The sequence below is a fragment of the Haemaphysalis longicornis genome, unplaced genomic scaffold (assembly GCF_048455015.1).
Source record: "Haemaphysalis longicornis isolate Haplotype H1 unplaced genomic scaffold, Haemaphysalis longicornis Haplotype H1 scaffold_3, whole genome shotgun sequence".
NCBI lineage: Eukaryota > Metazoa > Arthropoda > Arachnida > Ixodida > Ixodidae > Haemaphysalis > Haemaphysalis longicornis.
Window position 1 is genome coordinate 39,747,921 of NW_027526335.1, and position 25,844 is coordinate 39,773,764.

Consider the following 25,844-nt stretch of genomic DNA (forward strand, 5'->3'; position numbering starts at 1 on the left):
GGCGTCACTCATTGTAACTTGTCTGCTCGTCGGGAGTACGTGTGAGGTGTGGCCTACTCATTTTGAAGTAACTGGCGTCGGTGTTTTCCACTGCCATGCTGACACTTCCCGCCTCCCTCCCCTGTCTGCCGATGTCGCTTGAGCTGTGCTTCACCCACAAGCTCGCTGCACATGCGCTGAGCTGCGAAAGGGACTCTCTTCACTCCTTCCGATCCCTCGTTCGCAATTACTAATGTCCATGGATGCGAGAGTGTGCCTACGTCATCGATAAACTCAGCCCATCTGTCTCTACCTGACCCCTCTAACTCCCTCCTCTACAACCTGGTTGTTTCACACATGTGCCATGGGTTCCGCTGGGAGTTCTCAGCGTTTACCGGACCACCGGATTGTTATATAACGTGTTTCTTTAAAAACTGAAAAAAAAACTGTTCTGGTTAACAGTTCTCCTAATTACTAGGCGTCTTGGGCCTTAACGCAGTTCTAGCGCTTGTACCTTCACGAATGCGCGTTCGTACAGTGTGGGGAAAATTTATACAGAGAGTTGCAGCAGCGGCGGGCTAACTACTCCCTATGTTTAATGTTCATACGCGTTAATGTATAAAAACTTAATCCACATATTTTCGCCTCTGACCCTGCTATGTTGTCATTGACAGAAAACTGCACGTACCTTCGTTGCCACTCCCGGTGAGGCAGCTTCGTGAAATAAGTTGAACGGTGAACGAAATTCGGGATACTCGGAACTGGCGTTTGCTTTGAGGTGATCCTAATATTTGTCCATAGGGCACACTTCAGTTTTATTTGCTCAAATATAGCTGCCCATGTTTGTTTAGCAAGACGTTTTCGTTCCATGGCGGAGGGTGGGGTCAAAACTAGCGGCATGAAAAGATCGCAAAAAACAAAAAGAACTTAGCAGTATTAGAAAATCATGTATACGTGAAAGTTTTGTTCAAAGCACCAGAATATGTAAGGAGGGGGGGGGGGGGGGGGGAGTGGAGATGGAGGCTCAGGGATCCGCTCGCTTTGCACTCCAAACCGAGATTTTGAGTTCGGAGGGGGAGGGGGGGGGGGGGAGAGAGAGAATTGACAATTGACGAGGCTAAACTGCACCTACCGGGAAATGATGACCACTGGTAATTATATTTCTATCACAAGCTCCACACCAATATTTCGCGGCTTGACAGTAAAACGCAAACTACATAGGTAGCAACACCAAGCAGCATGCCCGCAAAATAAAATAAACACAAAACTTTTGTAAACATGGCTTTTATCTATAGCGCAACAGCGTTGCTGGAAGTTTGTTCAGTGCGGGTAGTTAAAGTGAGAAAGCCAGTTGACATCTTCGGTGAACTGCTCAGTGACCAGGCCACTGTATAGTAGGTTCGGTTGGTGTCCATCGGACATCTTTGAAATCGCATATGCACTGCTGAGACAGCATTTTTCCCAGAGGCAGTATAAGACGTCTTATATCAAAGTATAAAATACCCTTAGTTTATTTTTGTAATTTGGACTGTGACGCTATGCACGCATTAAAAGCTTTACGAGCCAAGAACGATATCTTTACGTATCGTATCAACAATGCTACGCATTGAAAGGTAACCGTAATTTTGTGCTGGCTATGCCTGACTGGGATCATTTTCGAAGTCAGAGAGGAATTCATCATGGAGAAAAAAAAGGCACATGGGAGACTGCTGACAGTGCAGCATTCGAAGGGTACAGGGAAAATATTGGGTGCCACGCAACTTATTCCCAACGTTTTTTCGCACCGAACGCGCTGACTTTGAAAACGAGCAATATGTATAGGTAGCGGCAGCCAGAGAAAAGAAATACCTTCCACGTTTCCCATCGAGTATGCGCACAGAAATGACGAAGGACGCAATCACAGACGGCGGGACCCTCCTCTTCCCACGCCTGTTTTCACCGCACTTTTATTTCGTCGTTTCCTCTGTATGAAAGCCATCTTCACTTCATGACAGTGACGTTTTGTTTCGGCGAGCGGAAAGAAAGTTTTATTTGCTTGCGGTGAGCCGGCTCATTTCTCGTACCCAGCTCAATGTGCGCTCACCAGTTTTCGACTAAGAGTTTTGTTATTTCTTTCCCAATACATCCCTCCTGTCTAATGTGACGAGGTAGGACCATCCGTGCTCTCTGCTCTGTGGTAGCTGGTCTGGCCTCGCTTTTATCTCTAGCCCCTTACATACGCCAACGAGCGCCCGGAGAAAACCAGTCGAAGAATAATGGCGAGGAAAAATGATCGAAGTCTTTCCAGTTTTCTCGGGCCTAGTGCGAAGTCTAAGGGCAGAAGTTACGTTAAAAATAAAGTTGACATACTCGAAGAAATGAGGGTGCAATTCTGGTCTACGGCAGGGATTCCTGAGGCAGCATACGGCTATGAGGGTGAGGGTGAAGTTCAAGATAGAATACTAAAAAATTGAAACCAGAACTACAATAAAACTCGAAGTCTTCCAAGAAATTTCATCTACACGGCTGAAAAGACTACGGAGATACGAGATGAAAAAAGATGCAAAAGTGAACACTATGACAGAACTTTACATTGCTTTTTGTCCGCAGGGTAATTACACCCTCCACCAAGTGTTTCCGAGCCGCATATTGACATACGCATTCAAGGAGGGTTAAAAAGTTTTATTCCGAGCTTTTTACTGCAAGAACCGTAGTAAAAAGTGCGCTGCTGCTTTAGATCTTGCTGTGCGGTTTTGATTCAAGAAAAAAGTACAAACCGTGGAAAGAAATCAACTTCCACGCATAAAGGACGGGCCTTGAGGATTTTGGAATTGAGTGGGGCCGCGGACATGTCTATGTTACGCAACAGGAGAAAGTAAGCATTAAGAGCGTGAGTAACAAAAAAATAACGCATATGCATGCTGAAGTTTTGAAGGTTGGGGCTTGGAATATTCGACGTATTTATTCCAGAGCATTGATGATGCGGGAGCGTTCAAAAATATTTGGGCAGGAAATACGGCGTCGGTGTCTCTAGCAGCGAAACAGTGCGTAAATTCCTCTATTTAGCAAGCCTCAGTCTGAGAAGAAGGTTCATTCCCTCTGTGATGGTTTATTACCGAAGGAGTTGTTTGTGGATTACCGTGGTAACGAGTTTCACGTACCCGGGAATCCACAAACATTCACACACCCTGCAAGCGACGTCGAATGAGCTGGCCACAAACTCCTGCACAAACAGCGCCGTCGCACCAGGGAAGCTTTCAGCGGGATTGTAAGCACGCCGACCCCTTGCGTTTTCCGTCCTGCGGTATTCCCGGGCACGGCTAGCCAGCTATGCGGGGCCTCCGGTCACTACTAGCGCTAATGCCACCAAGCTTTCGAAGTACACGGCTCGAGTGCTGCCCGAAGAGGCACCACTGAAATACCCCAGCGGCCTGTTTCGTAAGTAGTCGCGGAAAGCTCTGGCAGTCTCACAACTACTCTCGCTCCTTTTGCGACACGTTCACAACTGAGATTTACCGTTTGTATGCGTTGGAAACATTTATTTCGAGACGTCACTCGGTTCCGAAATGTGTTGTGTTACGAGAGTTGAAATGTTTATGACGCGACGGTAGTGCGGTACATTCGGTCCGTATAAGCGCCAGGCGTGAATCACAGGCCAGCGCTGCGAAACCGGCATATGCGTGGAGCTTATCGTAATTCCACTGGCCTGAAATTTACTAACAGTATCTCCGTAAGCAGTGTTTCTTCAGATGGCTATGCTACGACTATACACTACGATGTAAATCGGTTTTCTGTGCTTACATAATCTAGCATAGCACTCATACCTGACCACGACGGTTACGCTTCATACCTCACATATTGATCACTACCCTGGACAGGCCAATGTGGCATAAATTTCACGAGCATTCTACACTGTAATTACGATTGATAATTCAATATTCTACTTGAAAATCAGCACACGAAAATAAATTAAAGATATGTCTTTTAACGAGGTCAGCGCTCACAATCGATCATCTGCTACATTATCCTCCGCGAGCAGCGCGGAGACTGGCTTATAGAAATCCGGGACCGCGACTAAACGCTTCTTCGAAATGTCGTCATAATACACAGGGCACCTGCAGAATCTAGCAGAAACTGAAATCAGAGGGAATTATAAAATACCACACTAATCCAACGACAGAGTTTATCGCTTCTGAACTTAATTCCTGTATATTTCAAAAAATTCTTCCGCCAGGTGATCAGCTGTTCGTTAAAGTCCAAAAAAAAGAAGAAAAGTAAACGCGCAGCTTGTATGTGTGTAATTGCTAAAACGTTGATTTCTTAATTTCGCTCCGCATTTGTACCAACGTTAGTTAAACGTCAGTGATGTGTAATGTTGCCTGCGTTCGGAGCTTAAGACTTACAAGTGCCGAGAGTTATCTTCAGCTCATGAAGTGAAAAGAGGGAGTTATACGAGGTGTCGACTTCTTATCATTGCGCAAGGACTTCTTTTCACACCGTGTTTTGTGTTTAATGAATCTGTTTTTGTAGTGTGCAGAACTGGACTTGTGTTAGAAATTTTGTGCAGGTGCGTTAGCTTGGGCTTCAAGTGTGTCCCTGTTGTACTACCCAAAGGTAGGCTGTGTGTTTGTTGTCCTTTGAGTTTCGGTGCACGGGTTCAAACCTTGCGCCTGTTTGTGTATAAGTTAGTGAATTATTGGAAGGTACGCCAACTGTCTCGTTTCGCCTCACGGCACACACGCTTTCCAAGAGCCTTCGCCCTTTTAAACGACACAAGGTCATTGAACGTGGGATAACGACGAAGGATACCCCACGCCTTGCTCTGTGCCTTTCTCACGAGCCTACAGCCCTCGTTTCACCACGGCCTCCTTGGGTTGCGTGTCGTACCGGGGGCCTCTGGAATGCACTTTTCGGCACCGTCGAGAATGTGAGCCATGGCGGCTTGGGCTACTTCCTCCACGTGTTACGTGTTACCTACGTATGTCAATATGGTTGGGAAGTGGTGACTACCATATGAGTTAGGGCCAAACGAGTACTGCATAACCAATAGCCAAGTCGAGGGGTAAATGAGTGTAATGTTCTATATTATGGTGCTTGTTTTTGATGAACAAGCATGCCAACGAAGATGTTATAATTTTTCGATACGGCGAGCTCGGGTGTCCGTGTGAGAAGATCCCCAAAGTAAATTATACGCGTTGAGGTACTTTAGAAGAACAAAAGGTTCGCACAGCTGATCTATCGGAGCTTCGAACTCGGAGCTCGATAACCTGAAATCAGGAGGTAGGTAAACCAAGCAGTTTTATTAGGCTATTCAAACTTACGGTACGAATGGCAACCGCCTCAGAGACGCTCTGTAATTCGATAGTTTGACACGCCAAAGATTTTCGGGCGATGATGGCCACACCCCCACAAAAATGTACCGCCACCATCCCTGTCCTTCCCCAATACCATCTAACTATTCAGGAAATTTGCGTGCTTGAACTTTAAATGTGTTTCTTGTAGACACATGCCACTTGGCTGTAGTGTCTTGTACACATCATCAAGGATTTTAAGAGGGCCTCTACAGTTCCATTGAGTTATGTATCCTCTTTCCGTTATTAATGGTAAGAGCTACTGGAGTGCCTATATTTGTGTTGTCTTCTCGGGAACTGATTCTATGCTTCTTCATCTTTCCTGGAGGCTTTGCCGTCGGGACTGATTTTTTGTGCTGCGCGGTGGCTAGGAACAGTGCGACATCTATTTCGTCGTCAGACGACCTCAGAGTACCCGGCGGATCGGGCTCTTTAGACCACGTGGCCTTCAGGATCTCTTTGCTGCAGCCGCCACTGACACGGGTTTCGGCGGTACCACGGCAGTCACAGACGGTGCAGCAAGGGTGGGAACGGCCACCACTTCCACCGTCTCCTTCTCCTCCATGCCCTCGCGTGTTATTTGGGCTGATGGAGGGGAAACGGTAGATGTGGCATCTCTCCCGACAGATACTGCTGTTACCACAACAGCTGCCGACTGCGCAAGCGGTGTGGTGACCGATTGGGTGGCCGAACACAACCCAGCGGGGGGCGAGGGCAGGTCCAAGTCCGAATCACGGTACTGAGTAACTATCGATTCCCCATACCTCCCCAGGGGGAAAGAGGCGAATCTCTTTCGCGCCCCTGGGACGGTGAAATCTCCAGTGGCTTTCACTTTGATAAATTTAATCTCCACTTTGAACTTCCCACAAGTCCGCGAACTTGAAGCAGCGGCGCGGATGCGGTATGCAAGGTGGAACTGGACATCTGATAAACCCTGCATTGAACGACTCACAGAGCGTCGAGCGGTAAAATGTATGATCAAGTGTTCTGTACGTATTTCATTGTCATTTTGATACATAATTATCTTTCGCAGTGCCGTCACACCCTAGTCTCGAAGACCCTCGAGGAGATCTGTTGCTCTTTCATTTATTACATCCGGATCGGAGATGACTCCCTGGCAGCTGTTCAGCCTGCAGTGGGGCGTGACATATATGTCTGTATCGGCCATGCAGGTTGGCGTGAGGAGGTTGGTGGATTGCTGCTTGTTGTTAACATCGATCAGGATTTCTCGCGTTTTGACTTTCGTCGCTTCCTAAGACCTCCTGACAATGCTCTCGATGAACTTCGGGACAAGCCAGAAGCACATACTGCGCACTGACGGGATTTTATTTGTCATGAGATTTCATTACTAATAGGCGTGAGAAATTGTCGCGTTTTGGAAATGTGATTTCAAGCAAACAAGGAAAAGGAATTAAATTGCGGCCCCTTATCAGAGACCGTCATGGTTTTGGGGGTGGTTCGAATTATCCATAAAGCTTGTGAAAATGCAGGGGGACGGGGGTATTCCTTCTCAACCTTACCCGAATACCTTCAGAGGCTCCGGAGCTTTCTGTCTGGTAAACAGACAGGAAAACCATCCGCCGGAGCTTGACCAAAGCTCTGACGGCGACCTTTGGAGGGTTCACCTCCCTTTACATTTTAAACTGTCCCTTAACCACAGTAGGTAACAGCTTTAGTACGGAGTCTCGGTGTACGGGGTGTCGCCACTCACCGTCACCAAGATTACTCAAGGTGACCCGTGCGGGGTACAGGATATAGTTGATGCAGCACACATCGTAAACCCAATGGTGAAGAATATGGACCAAAAATCACAGCGCATGCAGCCAACAGCACACGTTGTGAAGCATAGGATGCAGCGAAAGGAGTATTTAACACAAAGCGTAGAACTTCCAGCCCGGATCTATCAGAGTAGAGCTAATCCAGCGGAGCCCGTGCAGCACAGCATGGGGGCGAGCGCGAATGTATTTATGCCTTGTATTTAAAAACTAAACCATGACAACAAAGAGGAGTAGATTACGCAGGGCAATGCCAGTTCCATGAATGCGGCACGCTGCAAAAGTTTATCCCGATCCGTGAAAGGGCCGCGAAAGTGCCTTTCAGAGGAACGCACAAAAATCCTTAGGGTTCGCCCAAAGAATAACGCATGTTCCAAGCATGCGGCAGCATTCGTCGTTCATCCCGACGGGCGCTCAATACCTCGCCTTGGTATTCCGGTGGCAGAGGGCAGCGATAATTTTTAATGCGCAGCATTCTTTCTCGAGTACTCCCTCAGCCAGTACCGTGTAACACCCTGCATTTCCACAAAAATGCAGATATCTCGGACGTTTCATGCGTATTCGTTTAACAGCGCAAATGGAGACACATGGTCAAACAAAATTCTAAATAAAAATAAAAATAATAAAGTAACAAAAAATAGAAAAATGGCGAACCCAGCAATGCTTTCCATTTCCACAATTATGCAGATTTCACAGAAGTTCCACTTGTAATCATTATAACAGCATAAATGAAACTAATTGGTCGAACGAAATTTTGAAAAATAAAAAATATATAACGAATACAAAAAAAAATGGAGAACAATGAAACACCCTGCATTTTCACAAAATCGCACATACCGCGCAAGTTCCACCTGTAATCGTTATAGCAGCGTACATTGGTCGAACAGAATCTTGCAAAACTAAAAAGTGAGAAAAATTAAAAAATACGGAAGCGACCGAACTATGTAACGCCCTTAATGAACAAAAATGCAGATTTGGCGCAAGTAACACCGGTAGTCGTTGCAGCAGCGAAGCGGAGAAAATTGGTGAGACAGAATTTGTAAAATAAAAAAAAATGGCTGTGAGGAACTCACAGTCAAGGCAAGCGGCATAAGAATGCTACGCATTAGTAGACAGCTCTCTAAATTTCTGCAGATGTTTTGTAAAAGGAACATTAACAATGTCTCGCTAGAAGTGCAGGTGCGCGGTCGGGTCACATGTGAAAGAAGTTTCGCAACCCCTCACATATGCCACAGGGCACGACTCTCAGGTTAAGGAGTTAATCGAAAATAAAAGGTGAGAAACAGAAAACCAAAAAGTGTTTTCTCGTTTTTCTGCCGCGCGCCCAGTTTGTCACACAAAATGTTCGTGAAGTCTGTTTCATGCGAGCACACTTTCTCTGGAAAGTTATTTCTTTTGCTGCGCAGTAATCTCGGATAAGAGAGCGCCAAAATGAATGGCATAAAAGTGCAAGCGCCGGCTGCCGAAAGGAGGAGAGTCGAGAGCAAGTGCTTTTCATCGTCGGTCACTCTTCTGGCACGAGCAAAAAGGTTTACCGGTCCTGCAAGAGAATTATATCAGTCATGCTAATGCTCTCGGGCTGTGCTACATCTTCGACTGACGGCGGGCGCAGCCACTATATATTCCAGACACTTCCTTTTTTCCACCTCTCCCGCCTCCCTCACGTTCTTTTATGTTGGCTCCACATTTTTTTACTTTTTATTTCTCAAGCAAGGACACCTGAGCACAAACAGAGACGCTCCTATGCATACAGAATGAGCAGACTCAAAAGGACAGTGCGACAGCTCTAGGAACGATGACTACAGCAAGAGCACAAAAAAACATGCCCCCCCCCCCCCCAAACAATGTTGAAAAGAAATATAGGCTAGCCGAGGAATATTTCTCTAAAGAAGAGTATTTTCGAAAATACCGACACGAGCTCGCACTTTCCAACAAAAAAAACCATTTACGACTGGACCAATCGGATTCCTAAAAACTAAACTTCTAATAAAATAAGGCGACCTGATAAAAACGCTCTTGAATCGATAAACCAACAAATGTAAAAAGTTTGGCATAGAAGGTTCTGCAAAAACAGGCAAGAAATGAGTAAAGAGCTTCTCCCAGAAAACTGCTGCTCATTTCAGTGCCCAAGGGTAGCGTTGAGAATGGTGACGCTTGGTCGGCTATAAACGCAACAGTAAGCAATATGTAAAATACGCTGATTCACGGGGAGCTCAGCAGAAACATCGAACTGACAGAGAAAAATGCGTTAGATAAAGGTAGAACTATATATAAAGAACCGCGAAGAAAGTGGAAACGCAGTAGGGTGGTGTCGTTTGAACGAAACACTTGACTGACACTCGTCCTTCTTTGAGCGCGCTACTCGGAGAAGTTACATAAAAGCACCCATTCAGGCTCTCTCAAAAAGGTGCTCCAGACAGAAGAGAGCGAGGGAACCTCGGAGTCTGTCACGCTATACAGTCCATGCTTTGGTTGCATTCCTCCATTTTGTCTTGGTGTTTCGACAAGAAGACCCTGATGTCCTGTCACAGTGGCTGTATTAACATGGCGCTCTTGCATCGGGTTTTCACGGAACCTTTACTTAGTGGAGTCACTGCATCCTCTCTTTGAAGGTATATCCTTGTGTATTAGCTTTTAGCAACGAGAACAAGCTAGAATATTTATACAGAGGACACTGCCTTTGACACCTTTCACTATGGAGTCCTTGCTCGACAGGAGACCCTGCCATGGACTATGGGGCCCTAGCTCGGCAACGGCTGCCTTTATGCCTGGTTTGTTGGAAGACAAAAAATTCTGCAGAGAAACATGAGATTGCTGACGTGTAGGAAGACGAAATAATTACAACACCACGGGTGAAATGTTTACGAGAAATGACTGTACATGTAATGAAGTTGTCTCTTCCGAAGTTGGGAACACCTACGTCTTCATCGACGCCAAGAGGAGCACTAGTGGCGGCCGCATGGGTAAAGAGTGTGGCGGTGCACCGCAGAAAGTGTGTTGGATCATAACGTTGATCGTAAGTGTTCAAAAATAACACGACGAAGTAGGCAAGGACAAGGGCTAACTTTCAATTGAAATTTATCGAACCAGGGTGAAATATTTAATGGCAAAAAGACGCAAGTTACGCAAAAGATTATAATTATACAAAACAATAAAACAACGCCAGCACTCGGTGCTGTCTCACACGTGTCAGTCACTAGAATGACCTGTTCTTTTTTAAAAACGCTTCCTCCTTTTTCGCCAAGGCTATCGATGTCTACTAACACATTAGAAATCCCGCAGTTGAATTTCCTCCGCTTATACTCTCTCACGCGTGCGCTGATCAGAACCGTAAAATATTACCGATTTTTGAATTTGAAAGGACCCGGGCATTCACCGCAGTAAGCTAACAGGTTTCCATCTTTTCTTGTCTGTACGTTGTCGCGACGTTCGCGCAGCCTGGAGTTGGTACACCGTGCCGTCTGTCCTACATATACCCTTCCACACGCCGACGGAGCACGGTGCACAACGCCGCCATCACATTCGCAGTACTTGTTGTGATGCCAAATGCAACAGCCAGTGTTTTCTTTTTGTACTGGAATTATGTCTCGGGAAAGCCACACGAGCTTCAACGGTGCGGACATTACAACCGACCGCCGAGTTTCTGCCCTATTTTTTTAAGCCTATGTGCGACACCATGCAGATACGGTATAACGGCCGTCTTACGGCGTTAATTACCGTCATGCGCACGGGTTTCATCCCCTTTAACTGCTAGCTTCTTTGGCCGGCGGTCAGCCTCGCAGACTGCCACAATGACGGGCTCAGGATAACCTGATTGTCCTAGCCGAGAAACCTGCGCCTCCACAGGTCTATGCACATGGCGAAGACATGACTTCTTGAGGGCGTTGGTGAAGCACATTGTCGCTACTGAGCGTTTCACCAGTTTGGCGTTGGCAGTGTTAAATGGCTACAAGGGCTCCTGGCTGAAGGGGGGGGGGGGGGGCATAACTCAGGCCAACCTGACTGTCCGAAAACATAAGGCAAGAACTTCAATGCGTTACCTGTGGCTTTAGGATGGGCCAAAAATGGATGTTGTCTAGTTCTAACTTTTTTGCCCTCATTAATGTGCCCTCATTTGCCCACTACACATTAAAATAACTTATAATATATAAACATATCATAACATATAATAACCCACCGCAGTGGCTAACATTTGATTAGTCTTCCCCCGAGGCGTACTAGTAAGCAAAAGGACCTTGAGGCAGCATTACTACGCTTGGAAACTCGCCATCTGTCCAAACAAAAGCTTCTGGGCATGTTGGCTGACACAAGAAAGCAACATCTAGCCATTAAAGCCCTTCTTATACCCCTTAGCTACTCTTCTCAGGATCTAGGTTGCAAAAATGTATCAGACTGCGGAATATTTCTCGTATATTTTTCAGATAGACGATAATCATGCGACGAAAAGTGGGCTGTGATAGTCTTATTCGGCACCCCGTTGAATATATAACGCACATTGGTCTCACGCATGTACATAATTTCATCGGTCGATTTCAGCGGCATTTCTTATACCTTTCATGTTCCTTCTTTTCTTTTTTTGTTTCCCGTACCCTTGTCCCAGCGGAAGTACAGGCCGAATATCAGTTTTTCAGTCCGACCTCTCCTCCTTTCAGTAATACTCTCTGACTCGCTCCCTCTCTCACACCTAGCGCCAGCCTCCTATAATTGAGAGACACGAAAACCACGTCAGTTTAAATAGGGGGGGACCTGTAGAAACGGTGACAGCCAATGTATCGATGGTACACAATGAAAACAAACCGGCGCTGAACATTTTCGATTGAGTCAGTGGAAGAACAGGCAAATAGTCCCACATAACAGATGCAAACTCAAAGGGCGGGCTCTATTTATTGCGCAATAAAGAGTGCGAAGGCACTGGGACTTACAAAATTTTTGTGTTAACCGGGAAGCAAGGGGATCGGCCGCCAGGTGGCCAACAAAGTCGAACACGGCTTGTTTCGGCTCCCGTTTTAAGCTCTTTCAAACACGATCTACCACTTCAAGCCATTTGCTGACTACACCACTGGGCTCCATACATCACCGGGAACCTGCGTCTGTACTTCTCACTCACCAGACAGCTCTCCAACGGGACCTTCTCAACCGACCATGCCGGCCCCACTGCTAAGCCTCACCACCAGGCCTAGTGAGTGCGGTCGCCATCCTCCCAAGCCGGCGCAGCGCGGAAACCTGCGCCTCTCTCCCGCCACGTCGCCCGCACCAGGCGCGCTCAGCTGTCCCCAAGAATGTCTCCCAAAGACGCGGGTACCTCGCACAACGCTGCCTCTAACGGGAACGCCCCTGGTAACGCCATTCAGCCCACGGATACTCCTTCCATTGATTGCGACGTAGACACAACGCACAACGCCGCCGCACGTGCACCAATGGACACCACCAACGCGGACTCCCCCGACAACGCCACTCAACCAAGTGACCACCCTTCCATCAAGTACGACGCCTTCAGCGGGCGCATTATTCACGCCCCCAACCCATGGTTTGAGGCTGTGGCCTTTCGCAAGTCTACACACCGCAACGACAAGCTGGAAAGTACTCCAGAGACTCCCAAACCCACCCGACCAAGCCCCTCATACCTCCGCCCAGAATTCCATCTAACCACTACGTCAATGTTTTCCGGCCGAAAAAAGGGAACCTGGTGCAAGACCTCTCCAATCATGACATATTGCAAGGCCTCTCTCAAGCCAGTGGAATCCAAGACAAGCAATTACGCGCCCTCATCACACTGCAAGTACAGCCTCAACAAAACTTGTTTGTTATTGGCATACCAGACCCGTATGTCACCAACAGGCTCGCGCAACTCACAAGCATCCCGCTCCGAACAACACCGATGGAAGTCACTGCGTGCATGAAGCCACCCCCAGAGACGTCATGGGGGGTCAAACACGGCCTCCCCGACGTCATCACTCCTGAGACGCTTCTGGGCTGCTTAGATCCAAACCGCCCATACTTGATTCATGCACGCCTTATGGGCCGCTCAAAATCGGCACTCCTCACTTTCAATGGTACCCGTGTGCCTTATTGGCACCCGTGTGCCGTGTGTGCCGTGTGCCAATGGCACCCGTGTGCCTTGTCCGATGTCGCTCATACCGGCGTGTCGTTCAAGACTGCAAGCAATGTGGCGAGATGGGCCATCAGCTAGACGTCTGCCCTCATCCACAACGACAACTGTGCACTAATTGTGAAATATTAGATCCAGCTGCGGACCACACCTGCCAACCTCAGTGCAAATTGTGCAACGCGCCCCATATCACTGCAAGTAAGGACTGTCCGAAACGCCACATTCCCGCTTCTCCTGAGCGCCGCCAAGATGCAGCCACTCAACACTCGAAGCACAGCCCCCTCGACGTTCAAGCGCACTTTCCGACCCTGCCCCCTCCGCTCCAAACAAGAAGGCCACCGCCACAAGCACCCCTGCCAGACATCCAAAACCGGTAAGCTGGTCAGCCAAAGTTTCCCACTTTCCTTCTGCTCCATCCACTCCTCTCTACCCACCACCTCCCTACCCGTTCACTTTCGCTCAAGTCATTACACACATACAACAGAAAACCAACGAGGTCCTCCAGCATCTCTCTGAAATCACAAAGCAAATGCAAAATGTTGCGGCGATACCCCTGCCCCCTTCCTCACCAGCGTCCATCGACCTGGAACGAATATTCGCCAACATGAAAGAGAAACTCCCTCAAACTGTCAAACAGATCACAGAATAACACACAGCAATGATTACCCCGTTATGCGAAGGACTCCAGACTCTCACTGACAGACAGGCCAAGCTAGAACTAGCATTCTGAAGCATCTGAGAATCACTTCACTCCTCTCATCCCCCCAAGACATCCAAGCATCACCCCTATTATGACTAAACCACCAGACGACCGACTTTCGATACCACAGTGGAACTGTCGCTGCTACAACAAGAGATCTCAGCTAGCACTTTATCTCACCTTGTCTCACTCCGATGTCGTAGCGCTGCAAGAAACAGACACTCCCCACCCTACTCTTCGCTGATACCAAACCTACACGCAAGGCACCCTTCATCGGACGGCAGTACTGGTGCCCAGCTCCCTTCCGGCCAAGGTGCATTCGCTCTATCAGGACATCCCCAACAGGTTTGTCGAACTTCTGCCCCGCCAACCACTCCACCTGAGTAAGTACATCCTAAGCATATATAGCTCTCCGAGCTCTTCCACGCGATCGAGGAACTTCTCCACGCTGCCACTCGCATCTCGCAACGTGATTCCCTCCTTGTCCTAGGGGACTTCAAAGCCCTTCACCCTGCTTGGGGTTACCCACGGGCAGGGTTACGAATTTAGCTATTTTGTAGCTAGATCTAGCTACTTTTGGACTCATCTAGCTACCAAAAATGTCATCTAGCTACAAGTAGATGTTTTAGCTCCTGCTTGCAAAATTTAGCTCCTAATCTAGCTATTTTGGCTTCAGTTTATCGGCATTCGGAATCACTATTCTGGTATGAAAAAATACATGTTACAAGACGCTGTGAAGGAACTAATGATGATGACGTTGGGCACGTAGCGCCATCTAGTAGCTTTTTAAGACGATACAACCCGACTGAGATGTACCGTGTCTCAAGAGAAAGAAGGAAACCGTTAACCGCAACGAAGCAAGTTCGGCGCCGCATGCGCATCAATCTCACGCGGCCTCGTGTCGATGACGAAGAAACTCTACGTGTTTCTGGAGGCTTCCTGCCTGTGCGCCTGCGTGCTTAGTGCGTATTATATAACAAACACGCCATGCCCTCAAGTGATGATTACCGGATCAACCCGTGCCGACAAGCGTAGCAGCGCTAGCTGTGCAATCTCAGAGATTTCGCCGAGACGCTATTTAATGCCCAGCCAGTGGCGGTTCGTGCTCGAGAAGAGCTACCGTGCTTCCTGCTGATCCCGTGCCATTGCGGGGGATTGATCGGGCTCCACGCATCGGGAGTCGGGACGGCCACATCGTGATTTTGCAAGTGTTCTATCGAGGCGAAGAAAGCGAGCATTGATAAGCACGCCACGTGTTCTAAACACATGGAATGTGCGCCACGCAAAAGATTTCAGCAGCCTGCTATATCTGATGTCATGCCACGTGCAATGACAACTCCTGTGCAACAAGCAGAAGCCACTCTTGCTCTTTTTGTTGTTGAACATTGCGCGATGAACACCACCGACCACTTGATAGAAGCTTGCAAGCGGATTTTTCAAGATAGCAAGGTCGCGTCTAATATCAACATTGATCGCACAAAGTGTACTAACGTGATAAAGAACGTCCTTGCACCACATTTTGAAAATTAGTTACGGGAAGATATTTCTGAACAAAAGTACAGCGTTCTTATCGACGAATCGACCGATATTAGTGTCGTCAAGGTGCTCGGTATCGTCATCGGGTATTTTTCCAAGTCAAACGGCGAGATGGTTTCGACTTTCCTCACCCTGCAAGAACTTGAACAGTGCAATGCTGAAGGCATCGCCTCGGCGCTTTTGGAAGGATTGCGTTCTAAGGGTTTGAACCCGAAAAACCTTGTTGGCATTGGAGTGGATAATGCAAACGTCATGACGGGCGTGAACAGTGGCGTCTACACTCGACTAAGGAAACAAATTCCTCATCTTGTTATGGTGCGATGCGTCTGCCATTCTCTTCAGCTTGCAGTTTCTCATGCGTCGGTTACCTTGCCGCGAAACATAAAATTTCTGGTGCGAGAGACATACGGATGGTTTGCTCACTCCTCGACAAGAAAACTGGAATACCAAAGCTTATACCGCGAAATAAACGACGGAGAGACTGCACTTACTATATCACAAGCCTGTGACACACGCTGGTTATCAATACACATGCAGTAAATAGGATACTTGCCCAATGGGCTGAACTGAAAGAAGTTTTTGGGAAAGCACAAAAGGAAAAAAATTGCTACACGGCAATGATGCTGTTTGAAATGTACAGTGACCTCAAAAACAAATGCTACCTACTGTTGTTGGACCATGTTTTAGGAGAAGTTCAAGGTGTGAACAAATGCTATCAAGCAGAAAAGCAAGACCCAATGAAACTGTTCGAAGACCTCATGCTCCTTGTTATGTCTACCGCCGCAAAAGTATCACTGCCAACCTCCCGATACGACGTGTTAACTGTCAATATCAACGAGCATCTCGACCCGAATCCGTACTTTGGTCACCGGTTCGAAACAGCGCTCCGAGACGCATGCTTGGTACGTAATGATGAAAAGGAGCTGCGTGGCTGTGGCTACAGACACAGGCTGTGGCTGTGGCTGTGGCTGTGGAGCTGTGGCTACAGACACCCGCTGCGTGTGTTAATAAAGGTTGTTTCTGAAAGAGTGTGTGCTTATATAGACGGATTAGAAATTGAGAAATGATCAAAATGATAAAGACAGAAATAGACCCAGCAAATAAAAGCCCGAAAAGATAGCATGACCATCTGAAACATAGCTGACAATGGCGAAATAATTTGGCGAATGCTCGGTGCTGTGATCGAGAGCTAACGATATTGCACACCACGCAATTACATACTATTACTACCCGGCGCGGTGGCTCAGTGGCTAAGGCGTTGCGCTGCTGAGCACGAGGTCGCGGGTTCGATTCCCGGCCGCGGCGGCCGCTTTTCTGATGGAGGCGAAAAGCAAAAACGCCCGCGTGTACGAGATTTCGGCGCACGTTAAAGATCCCCAGGTGGTCAAAATTAATCCGGAGCCCTCCACTACGGCGCGCCTCATCAACTGCGTTGCGTCGGGGCGTTAAACCCTACAATCAATCAATTGTGGAACTTTTCAACCAGCTGCGTCAGCGGCTTCCAGAAAACACTGAGTGCCTGCAAAAAGCGTCTCTGCTCTCTGTAGAGCACGCACTGAAAGCAACACAGGAGCCAATTACGGAATTGGCGGCACAGATTCTCTCCGTGGAAGCCATATCCACTTGCGAAACGCAGTGGAGGAATTTGCGGCACGTACAATGGTGCTGTACGGATAGAACCGATGGTTTCTGGGCCGAAATCGGTTCCTATAGGGACGCGCATGGTGACAACCCCTTTGCCGAGCTGGCCACGCTCGCCATGACAGTGCTGTCGTTGCCGTTCTCAAACACTAGTAGAAAGATGCTTCAGCGATATGAGCATCGTGAAGAGCAAGCGTCGTAATAGGTTGGAAATTGTCACCCTGAATGCGCTGCTAAGTGTGAGGCACGGGCTTCGGAGGCATAAAAAAATGCCATGAATATAGCTTGCCTAGTGACGTGGTGGCAAAAATCGGCACGATGGCATCGTACTCAACGGCAGAAGACAATACTGTGCAAGCTGCAGACATTATCGAAGAACTGTGTGTACAGCAGGACTGATTGTTTTTATGTACTACCGTTGGTTATAACTGTTTTGCTCCACGCCTTCTACTGGAGTCGCTAACAGATAGTTCTGTTTTTGTTCGCCAATGTGGTTGATTGTTCTTTTAGAAGTACGCTGAAATCTCTTTTGTACGTTTTGTGTAGGAAATGCTATTCTCGATTGTTTCGTTCGTTGCAAATGTGCAATTTCGTTGATATATGTTAAATGATGACGTGCTCCCATTTATGCGGACGGAAAAGTTTTTGTTAATAAAACCACCATCCAAAAAGCTTTCAAATGTTTTGGTGATAATTTTGTGTTCATCAGTACAGTCTGGCTGTGCTCGTGCTACTGCATATGGCAACAACGACAACAAAAAAAACAATATAGAAATGTTTGGCGTAGGGCTATGAAACAGTGACTTAAAATTGTATACTTCATTAAAGAAGTCCTTAGGGTCGAAGCAATTTTTGTTTCTTTTATTTTTTACAGTACATTTGAAAAGAATTTCAGTTTAGATTTCATAGGCCTTTGGGTACGCCCATAAATTTCATTTTTAACAGGTTTACAAAGCAGTGATGCATCCGGAGCTCGTGTTTTGTGAGCACGCAAGCCTTTACGCGTTGCGAAAACTACGCCAGCTATAAAATATTGGAATAAAACTAGGAGCACATTTATTATTTGTTCATACATGTTCTGCGTAGTTGCCTCCAAGAAAACATGACTTGAGAGCTGCGTTTCATTTTTGAAGATAATACAGCTGCCCATAAATGATTTATACACCCGTAATATGTAAAACAAGCGCTTGAAAAAATATTTAGCTACTTTTAGCTCTTTGCTGGATTTTTTAGCTACTTCTAGCTACTTTCACGTTGCCATCTAGCTACTTTTGCTCGCCAACATTTGGCAACACTGCCCACGGGCCACAAAAAAGGTGCAGCCTTAATCCGAGCCACACACAACCACGACCTTGTGTTACGAAATGACCTTTCTATGCTAACTAGAATGGGAAACAGTGCCGCTCGTGACACCATTCCGGATCTCACATGGTCCCGGAGTTGCCCCCATACCGACTGGACCTGTCACTCGGAAACCCTCGGCAGCGATCATTATACCATGACCATACAGCTTTCGGTGCACAAGAAACCGCTCAGCAGAGGTACTCCCAAACTAACAGACTGACCCTCCTTCAGAAAGAATGTCGAGGCCGTTCCACCCATTACGAATGATCTCAATGCCTGGACGGAGGCATTCGAACAAAAATTCAAGCGCTACACTCATGAAGTGGCACTTACCGACGATCACCCAGCAGTCGATGGCCACCTGCTACATATCTGGGAGGCGCGCCGTGACCTCACTAAACGCTGGAAGCATCAGCGCCACAATAAAACACGCAGGAAACACATTGCTCTTCTCTATCCAAGCGAAGGAATATGCCTACACGCTTCATCGGCAGAGCTGGTTCTCGCTATGTGACCAACTCAAAGGCACGCTAAGCTCTAAACGTATCTGGCACCTACTTCGTCACCTACTTGACAGCACCAACTCCCGTACCCAGAGTAACCACCAAATACTGAGGCTTATTCGAAATGGTTCTCTTCACCCGAGAGATTTGCTCTATGCAGCTCAGACGAACCTCTTCGGCGCGCCCGCAACCTACCCCTCTCTCCCCACCCAGACTTACACAGGCAATTCCAACCCCGCCCTTGACGCCCCGTTCACCATGAAAGAATTACAGGCCATATTAACTAATCTGAAACGTAACACCTGATCTGGAAAAGATCGCATTACAAACAGCCTCCTTCGTAACCTCGACACCCTTGACCTCGACTCCCTCTTGCAACTGTTCAACACTCACTGGATGAAGGCCACCCTTCCAGAGCAGCGGCGGCATTCGGAAATTAATTTAATCCCAAAACCCCACAAACCTATTTCGCTGACATCACTACGTCCGATCGCCCTTACCTCATGCATTGGCAAACAGTTTGAGCGTCTTGTACATCATAGCCTCAAAGACTACCTCAAAGAAAAGCATTTATACCCACACACAATGGTTGATTCAAGTACCAAACTTTTCGTGCAGGACATTCTTTTACAACTTAAAGATCAGGTGCTAGACCATCTCAGCCGTACCACACCTCGCACCATCCTTGCGCTGGACGCAAAAGGCGCATTTGACAACGTTACTCACCAAGCGATCCCAGACAACCTCTACGCCACCCACTGAGGGTCTCGCACCTTCAACTACGTTGCAGCGTTTCTCCGAGAGCGCACGGTTACTATCAAGCTCGGAAGTATAACCTCGCCCATCATCAGACCACCCCCTAAAGGCACACTGCAAGGATCTGTAATATCCCCCCTACTTTTCAATACCGCATTACTTGAACTACCTACTCTCCTGAACAAAATACCCAATCTGCAGCATGCTATATACGCCGACGACATTACTTTCTGGACTATCTCTGGTTCCAGTAGAGATCAGCAAGGCGCCCTCCAAAAAGCTGTAGACACCACCGTCAACTACCTGCGTCGCAGGGGCCTGACCTGTGAGCCTGCCAAATCAGCCCTTCTCATCCTGCGGGCCCGATCACCTGGCCTCTTTCCTCCTCCCACACTTGATCCTGAAGCGTGATTGATTGATTGTAGGGTTTAACGCGCCGACGCAACGCAGGCGATGAGGCGCGCCGTAGTGGAGGGCTCCGGATTAATTTTGACCACCTGGGGATCTTTATCGTGCGCCGAAATCTCGTACACACGGGCGTTTTTGCTTTTCGCCTCCATCAGAAAAGCGGCCGCCGCGGCCGGGAATCGAACCCGCGACCTCGTGCTCAGCAGCGCAACGTCTTAGCCACTGAGCCACCGCGGCGGGTATCCTGAAGCGTCCATTCAAGGCGAACTTAGCCCCTGGGTAACCACCCTCCGCGTCCTCGCCATCCCCTTCCATCGGGACGGCACACGTACAGCGCTTCTTCCGCAACTCCAGACATCTATTACTCGCCAAGCCTATCTTATCCGAATAATCCCCAGCCGACATCACGGCCTCACAGAATAGGAAATTTGTCGTCTGGTCCAAGCTTTCCTGATCAGCAAAATCACCTATGCCACACCGTACCTCATTCTTAGACCACAAAATTCCGCAAAAATTGAAGCCCCCGTTCGTAAAGCATAGAAACGGCTCTTGGCCTCCCCATTTACACCTCTATGGTCAAACTGCTCAAGCTGGGAATACACAACATCCTTGGAGAGCTTGTTGAGGCTCAGAGAAACTCCCAACTTCAACGCCTCAGCTTCACGCCAACTGGCCATTCCGTTCTCCGCGCACTCGGCTACCCTACGCCCCTAAATCAATACTGGCCACAACGTCTCCCAACTACCATTAAACACCGTATCCACGTTTCCCCCATACCGTGCCATATGAATCCCACCTTCAACCGAGGCCGTCGGGAAGCGCGGGTTCGCTATCTCATGAAGATAGCGGATGACCCCCAGATCCATTATACTGACGTCGCCTATGACTCCTGCACTCGACGTGCAAATTTGGTCACACTAAATCACGCCAGCCGAATCTCCACGGCTGACACCACGCCCACAAAGAAAAAAAATTACCCCATCTTCCGGAGGTGAACCCTGAGTAGGATGCGGAGCATCGCGGGGTTCACCTACATTTCCCCCAAACGCAACTACTAACACAACGGAACGCAACGGAACCCCCCATGGGAATGTCGACGTTGTTGACGTTTACAAACGGCTTCCCGTTCTCGAAGGTTCGGTTCCGCCGCTCGCTTCGTACGTTTGCGTTCCACTTCACGTTGTCGAAGTTCCGGTACCGCCGCTCGACGTTGTCGAACCGACGCTGCTTGACGTTGCCGAAGCTCAGGATCCGCTGCTCGACGTTTACGCTTCGAAGCTTCGCGCTGACGAAGTTCAGGGTCCGCCGCTCGCTTTAAGCGTTTGCGTTCAGCGTCACCTGCCCTTCGCTTCGCAGCTTTGTCTTGAGTGGACGTAACGTTGCTATTAGTGTTTGGGCTGATGCTTACGCGTGCTTGCGTCAGCCCACTCACTGACGGGACTGTTGCTTCCATCACACTCCATCGGAAGCATCAACGGAGTCAACCGAAGCAAGCGCTGCACTGAACGCGAGCAGCGCGCTACCCGCTTTATATTCACACTTGAAGGAGAGGAGACTAGAGGAGGAGAGTAGCGCATGCGCCGCGAGAGCAGAAGCGAGAACGCAGGAGAAGTGCAAGCAGGTGGTAGGAGAGAAGTGGAGAGAGCTAGTATACGCGCAGCTGTTGGAGAGCGGGAAGGAGGAGAGCTGCGCATGCGTAGTGTGAGTGCGGACGCCGACGCCGCGGGACATACCCCCGAGCAAGAGATGCTCCGCATCTAAAAGTGACGCTGAAGTGCTGCGCAGAGGCCTCGCATATTTTCCCTGTCGAGCAGCAGGCTTTACCATCGGTTTTGAGCACAATAGCGCTAATATCTTGTTTTAGCCCGTATATAACGCCAAGAAATGGCTGACTTTCCGAGTCCTGTAGAAAGCGTTCGTGATAAAGCCTTTCGATTGCGTGCAAGAAGTTTTTTAACAATTGTTTTGCAGACGGAGTATCAGAAGTACCAGCACTGGCAATCATGTTGCTTACATAATTTACGAAATAGGTTATATAGTATTGTAATATATGTAATTTTTCTCCGTATGTATTTCTTCAGGTCAGCCGAGAAATAACCGATAAATTTTGTTTGATTTTGCAGGAAAATGCTTTGGTATAAATTCCTCCATGGCATCCTGAATCATAGACGACAACAAGGAATCAGAACAGTCAATGTCTGTAATATAAAACAATGAAGTCCAATGATAGCCCCGCAAACGGTGGTACAATCCTGCGCAATCACCGTCACGATATTTGAACCTTGGTACAAGCCGCACATGTTATCTGAAGTGAAGATAAAAGCAATGCTAAAATGGCTGATTAAACTTGTCAATTCGCATAAGCATATCACTTGCCATAGCCCCAGCGAAAATTGGGCATTGACTATTAAATCTACAACGTTGCCACACCCATTTTAAGCATTAATCACTTGATTAAAGTCATTAAAACTGATGAACCGAAACAGGCATTCGGCCTTCTTGCGTACGTAAGTGAAATCGCATTGAATTAGGCCGAGTGACAAATTAGCCTGTGGAACGCTGCAATCGTCATAAATGTGTGAGAGAGAGAGAGAGAGAGAAAGCTCTTTATTAGAGGAGAAAGCCGAGAGTTTTGCCGGAATCGTACCACCGAAATGCTACTCGGCGGGGGAATGGGTAGGGGAGGGTAGAAAAGGCCCTATAGATACAGGGCAGAAGAAAGAAGAGAAGAAGTAAAAAAACAAAAAAAAAAGAAACGGGCATCATGTAGTTTGTGTGAACAGTTCGACGAACGTCATGTTCTCAGTAGTTTAAATCAGTTCAGTGACGCCGATCTCGTCCAGGTATTCAAACAATGCCTTTAGTGCTTTGCGTTGTGCTGAAGGAGTGTGCCAGGGGCCAAGGAGCACCAGGGGCCAAGGAGCGCCACATATGGGATACACGATCTTCTGCTCCAAACGGCACCTTGCGAGCATGTAAGCGGGGCACTCTAACAGTACGTGTGTACTTCTTATCTCTAGATAGCAACCACGTTTTCAAGAGCAGCAAAACATTTCACAAATGTACACTCGGCAAAAGGCTTGTCCTTGCTCCGTGGGCTTGTCTATAACGCTCTAGCAGCGTGCTCAGGACTGCGCGGGAGACACCTAGTGATAGCGCCTGGTGTAAGACCGATTGAATGTGAGCATGCGCGACCCGTATCAGCGTGGTGACTGTGTTCCTTGTCGCTGCGCCTGTCGCCTTAGCCCCTGCACCTTCTTTGACCATGATAAGCGCTGCGTGCCTGCGTTGCCGCGCCGGGAAACCACAGCGGAGATTACCCGCCTTAGCGCGCGCTGTGCGAGTTTTAAGTCTGCATTATCTTTGGCGCACTGCTGCTCACTGCGTCATCGTTCTGCCAATACGCTGCATGAGGGCTGCGTTCACCAGTATCCGGTTCTTGCGCTCGGCTCAGCACGTCACTACCACTGCCGTCAAGCAAGCGACCATGGACCGATATCTAGTCATTCGAGAACACCGCAGCGATGCGTTTTCAGCGATTGTTGTTCGTTTTCTCGGTAACAGAAAAAAAACGCTGTAAATCGCTTCGGGGGGCCGCGAAAATTAATCGTCGCACGTAAGTAAACGCAGCCAACACTGTGCAAACACTCTTTAATCTCCACTTTTGTTTACCGGCGTAGTAGCGCCGGTAGCCCTTCTCACGGCGAAAGATGGTGCGAAGCCAAGGCGACGGACACAGCGACAAGGGAAACAGCCATGGCGCTGATGCGGGTCGCGCACGCTCACCACAGTCTAGCGGTCTCAAACCAGGCGTCATTACTAGATGTCTCCCGCGCAGTCCGCAGCACGCCCCTCGAGCGTTATAGACAAGCGTTTTGCGACTGTATTGGTGTCGTAGTTTGGTGGGAAGTAACAACAGTCAATAAGACATTTTACGCCATCAGCGGCTGGTGACTCGATTCAGACGCTTTCCTGGTAACTCAAGAAGTCCCTCCTGTGAAATGCTTAAAAAATAAACCTTCAGGCTACCAAGACGCGACCCCCCTTTTTCCCATTTTTTTCCTGTGTAACTCCCATCCCCATTTAAGACGGAATATTCACGTGAAAAGTGTTACTGACTTATACAGCAATCATTTAGTCAAGTTTCGGTTAAACAACTAATGTCGTAAGCATTTCTAAAGAAACGTGCACTGTTGGTTCGAAGGCCCCTCGCATTGTGATGATACAGCTTAACTTTATCTGTTGCGGTCTGAAGCTTTCAGCGCGGTGGCAGCTTGTTCGAATGACGGGAAGGTGACAAACTTCCGTAAAAGGGGCGGCACACGCAGAGTCTTGCCCACACTTCAGGTGTATTAACGATCGCACGGAGTTCCTGTCCGGAAAAGCGTGAGATGAACTGTACGCGTCGTATTTAGTTTTTAGCCTCGTGCATGGCTTTGCCTTGTCGCAAATAAACTCCAACAGTAGTTCTTCAACGTCAGATGCGCTAGTATAAGGCACCAGGCGAGAAGCAAGAACGCCTGTTACGGCCGTCGCTTTGGCAAGACTTGGAGGGGGCAATTTTTGGCAATACCAATTGTAGACAGCCGTCTTGAGAGCTGGCTCACCTGCTTGATGAGGGGTCGTAGCACATTCCTTATTCGCTGGTTGAGGGCGCTGACGCGCGCGTGGCTTGTGCGTGTAGCGAGGACAGCAGTGAAGTTCTGTGATGGCACCTGGTTCACACGGGGCAAGGCAGGATAATCCGGTTGGTTCACCACACACTCGCGCAATTCGCGTATTTCTACGCGAAAATACACGTTTTTCACTTGCAGAGAATCTATCGGCGATGCCATCGCCTGCAACAGCGTGAAAACGCTCGCAGAAGCACTTCCGCAGACTTGATTTCCCAGACCTGAAGAGAGCACCGATAGGTCCCTGGGCGTGTCGCCTCCGGTGCTATTTATGGAAATAAGCGGTACATCTGTCGGATCAGGCCGCCTCACATACTTGACAAATTTGTAGCTTTTAGTACCGGTCTGTACAGGTGCCCCAAAAATAATACGGAGCACGGGAGCGGTGGCCGGAGAGCGCAAAACTGCATGCCAGCGCGAGCATGCGTAGATGCGCCGCAGATAGCGAGAGTGCGTGGGCACATCCGGCTGGCCCCTCGATGTTCTGCGCTCGTCTTATCGCCGGCTCAAGCGAAGCCGCGCTGCTGCCACCCCTGCTCGACAGGGGCGCTTTCGGAGCTTCACGAAAGCGCGTTTACGCAGAGCCAGCGAAGAAAGCTTCGTCTTCAGCGGGGTCCGCTTTCTGCTTCGTCATGAATGCCGCCGGTTTCACTATGGGAGCCTGCCGTGCTTCGCGAACCGCTTGATTTTGAATCATGTGGCTAGAATAATGCCTGGCTCAAGCTAGCGCATAAAAATTAGCAAAAAGCAAAATTCATAGCGCAAAAGGAACGAGGACAGAGAGAGAACACACAACACAGCGCTAACTTCCAACTAATTTTATTTCACACAAACGTACATATATGTATCCCCAGCCTACCCGCAATCACTTCCCACTGTCACCGCCAATGCCGACGTGTTGCAGCCATGCGCAGAAAAGTTGCTTCCTTATATGACAGGGATGGCGATTTTTCTGTTCACTGCCACGACTGCGGCTGCGTGCCGCGGTTTGAGCAATGTGTGGTACGGTCGAAACACGGGGAACAAAAAGTAAGAGAAATAGTAGAGGCAGATTTGATTAGTAAAGCGGGGTTGCCCTGTGTGAGCGTGC

The 25,844-nt window shown here is 48.4% G+C and overlaps 1 protein-coding gene across 2 annotated transcripts in view; it reads right to left on the minus strand.

Moving 5' to 3' along the window:
* LOC144173222 (uncharacterized) overlaps positions 1 to 25,245 on the minus strand; it is a 521,919-nt gene extending 496,674 nt beyond the window's left edge. For both annotated transcript variants that reach the window (XR_013323196.1, XM_077701720.1), the window contains exon 1: positions 24,689 to 25,245. Coding sequence is in view for 1 of the 2 variants with exons in the window: in XM_077701720.1 (XP_077557846.1) it covers positions 24,689 to 24,714 (26 nt within the window). In the remaining variant the exon portion in view is untranslated. The remainder of the gene's footprint in view (positions 1 to 24,688) is intronic.
* Between the last annotated feature and the right edge of the window lie 599 nt (positions 25,246 to 25,844).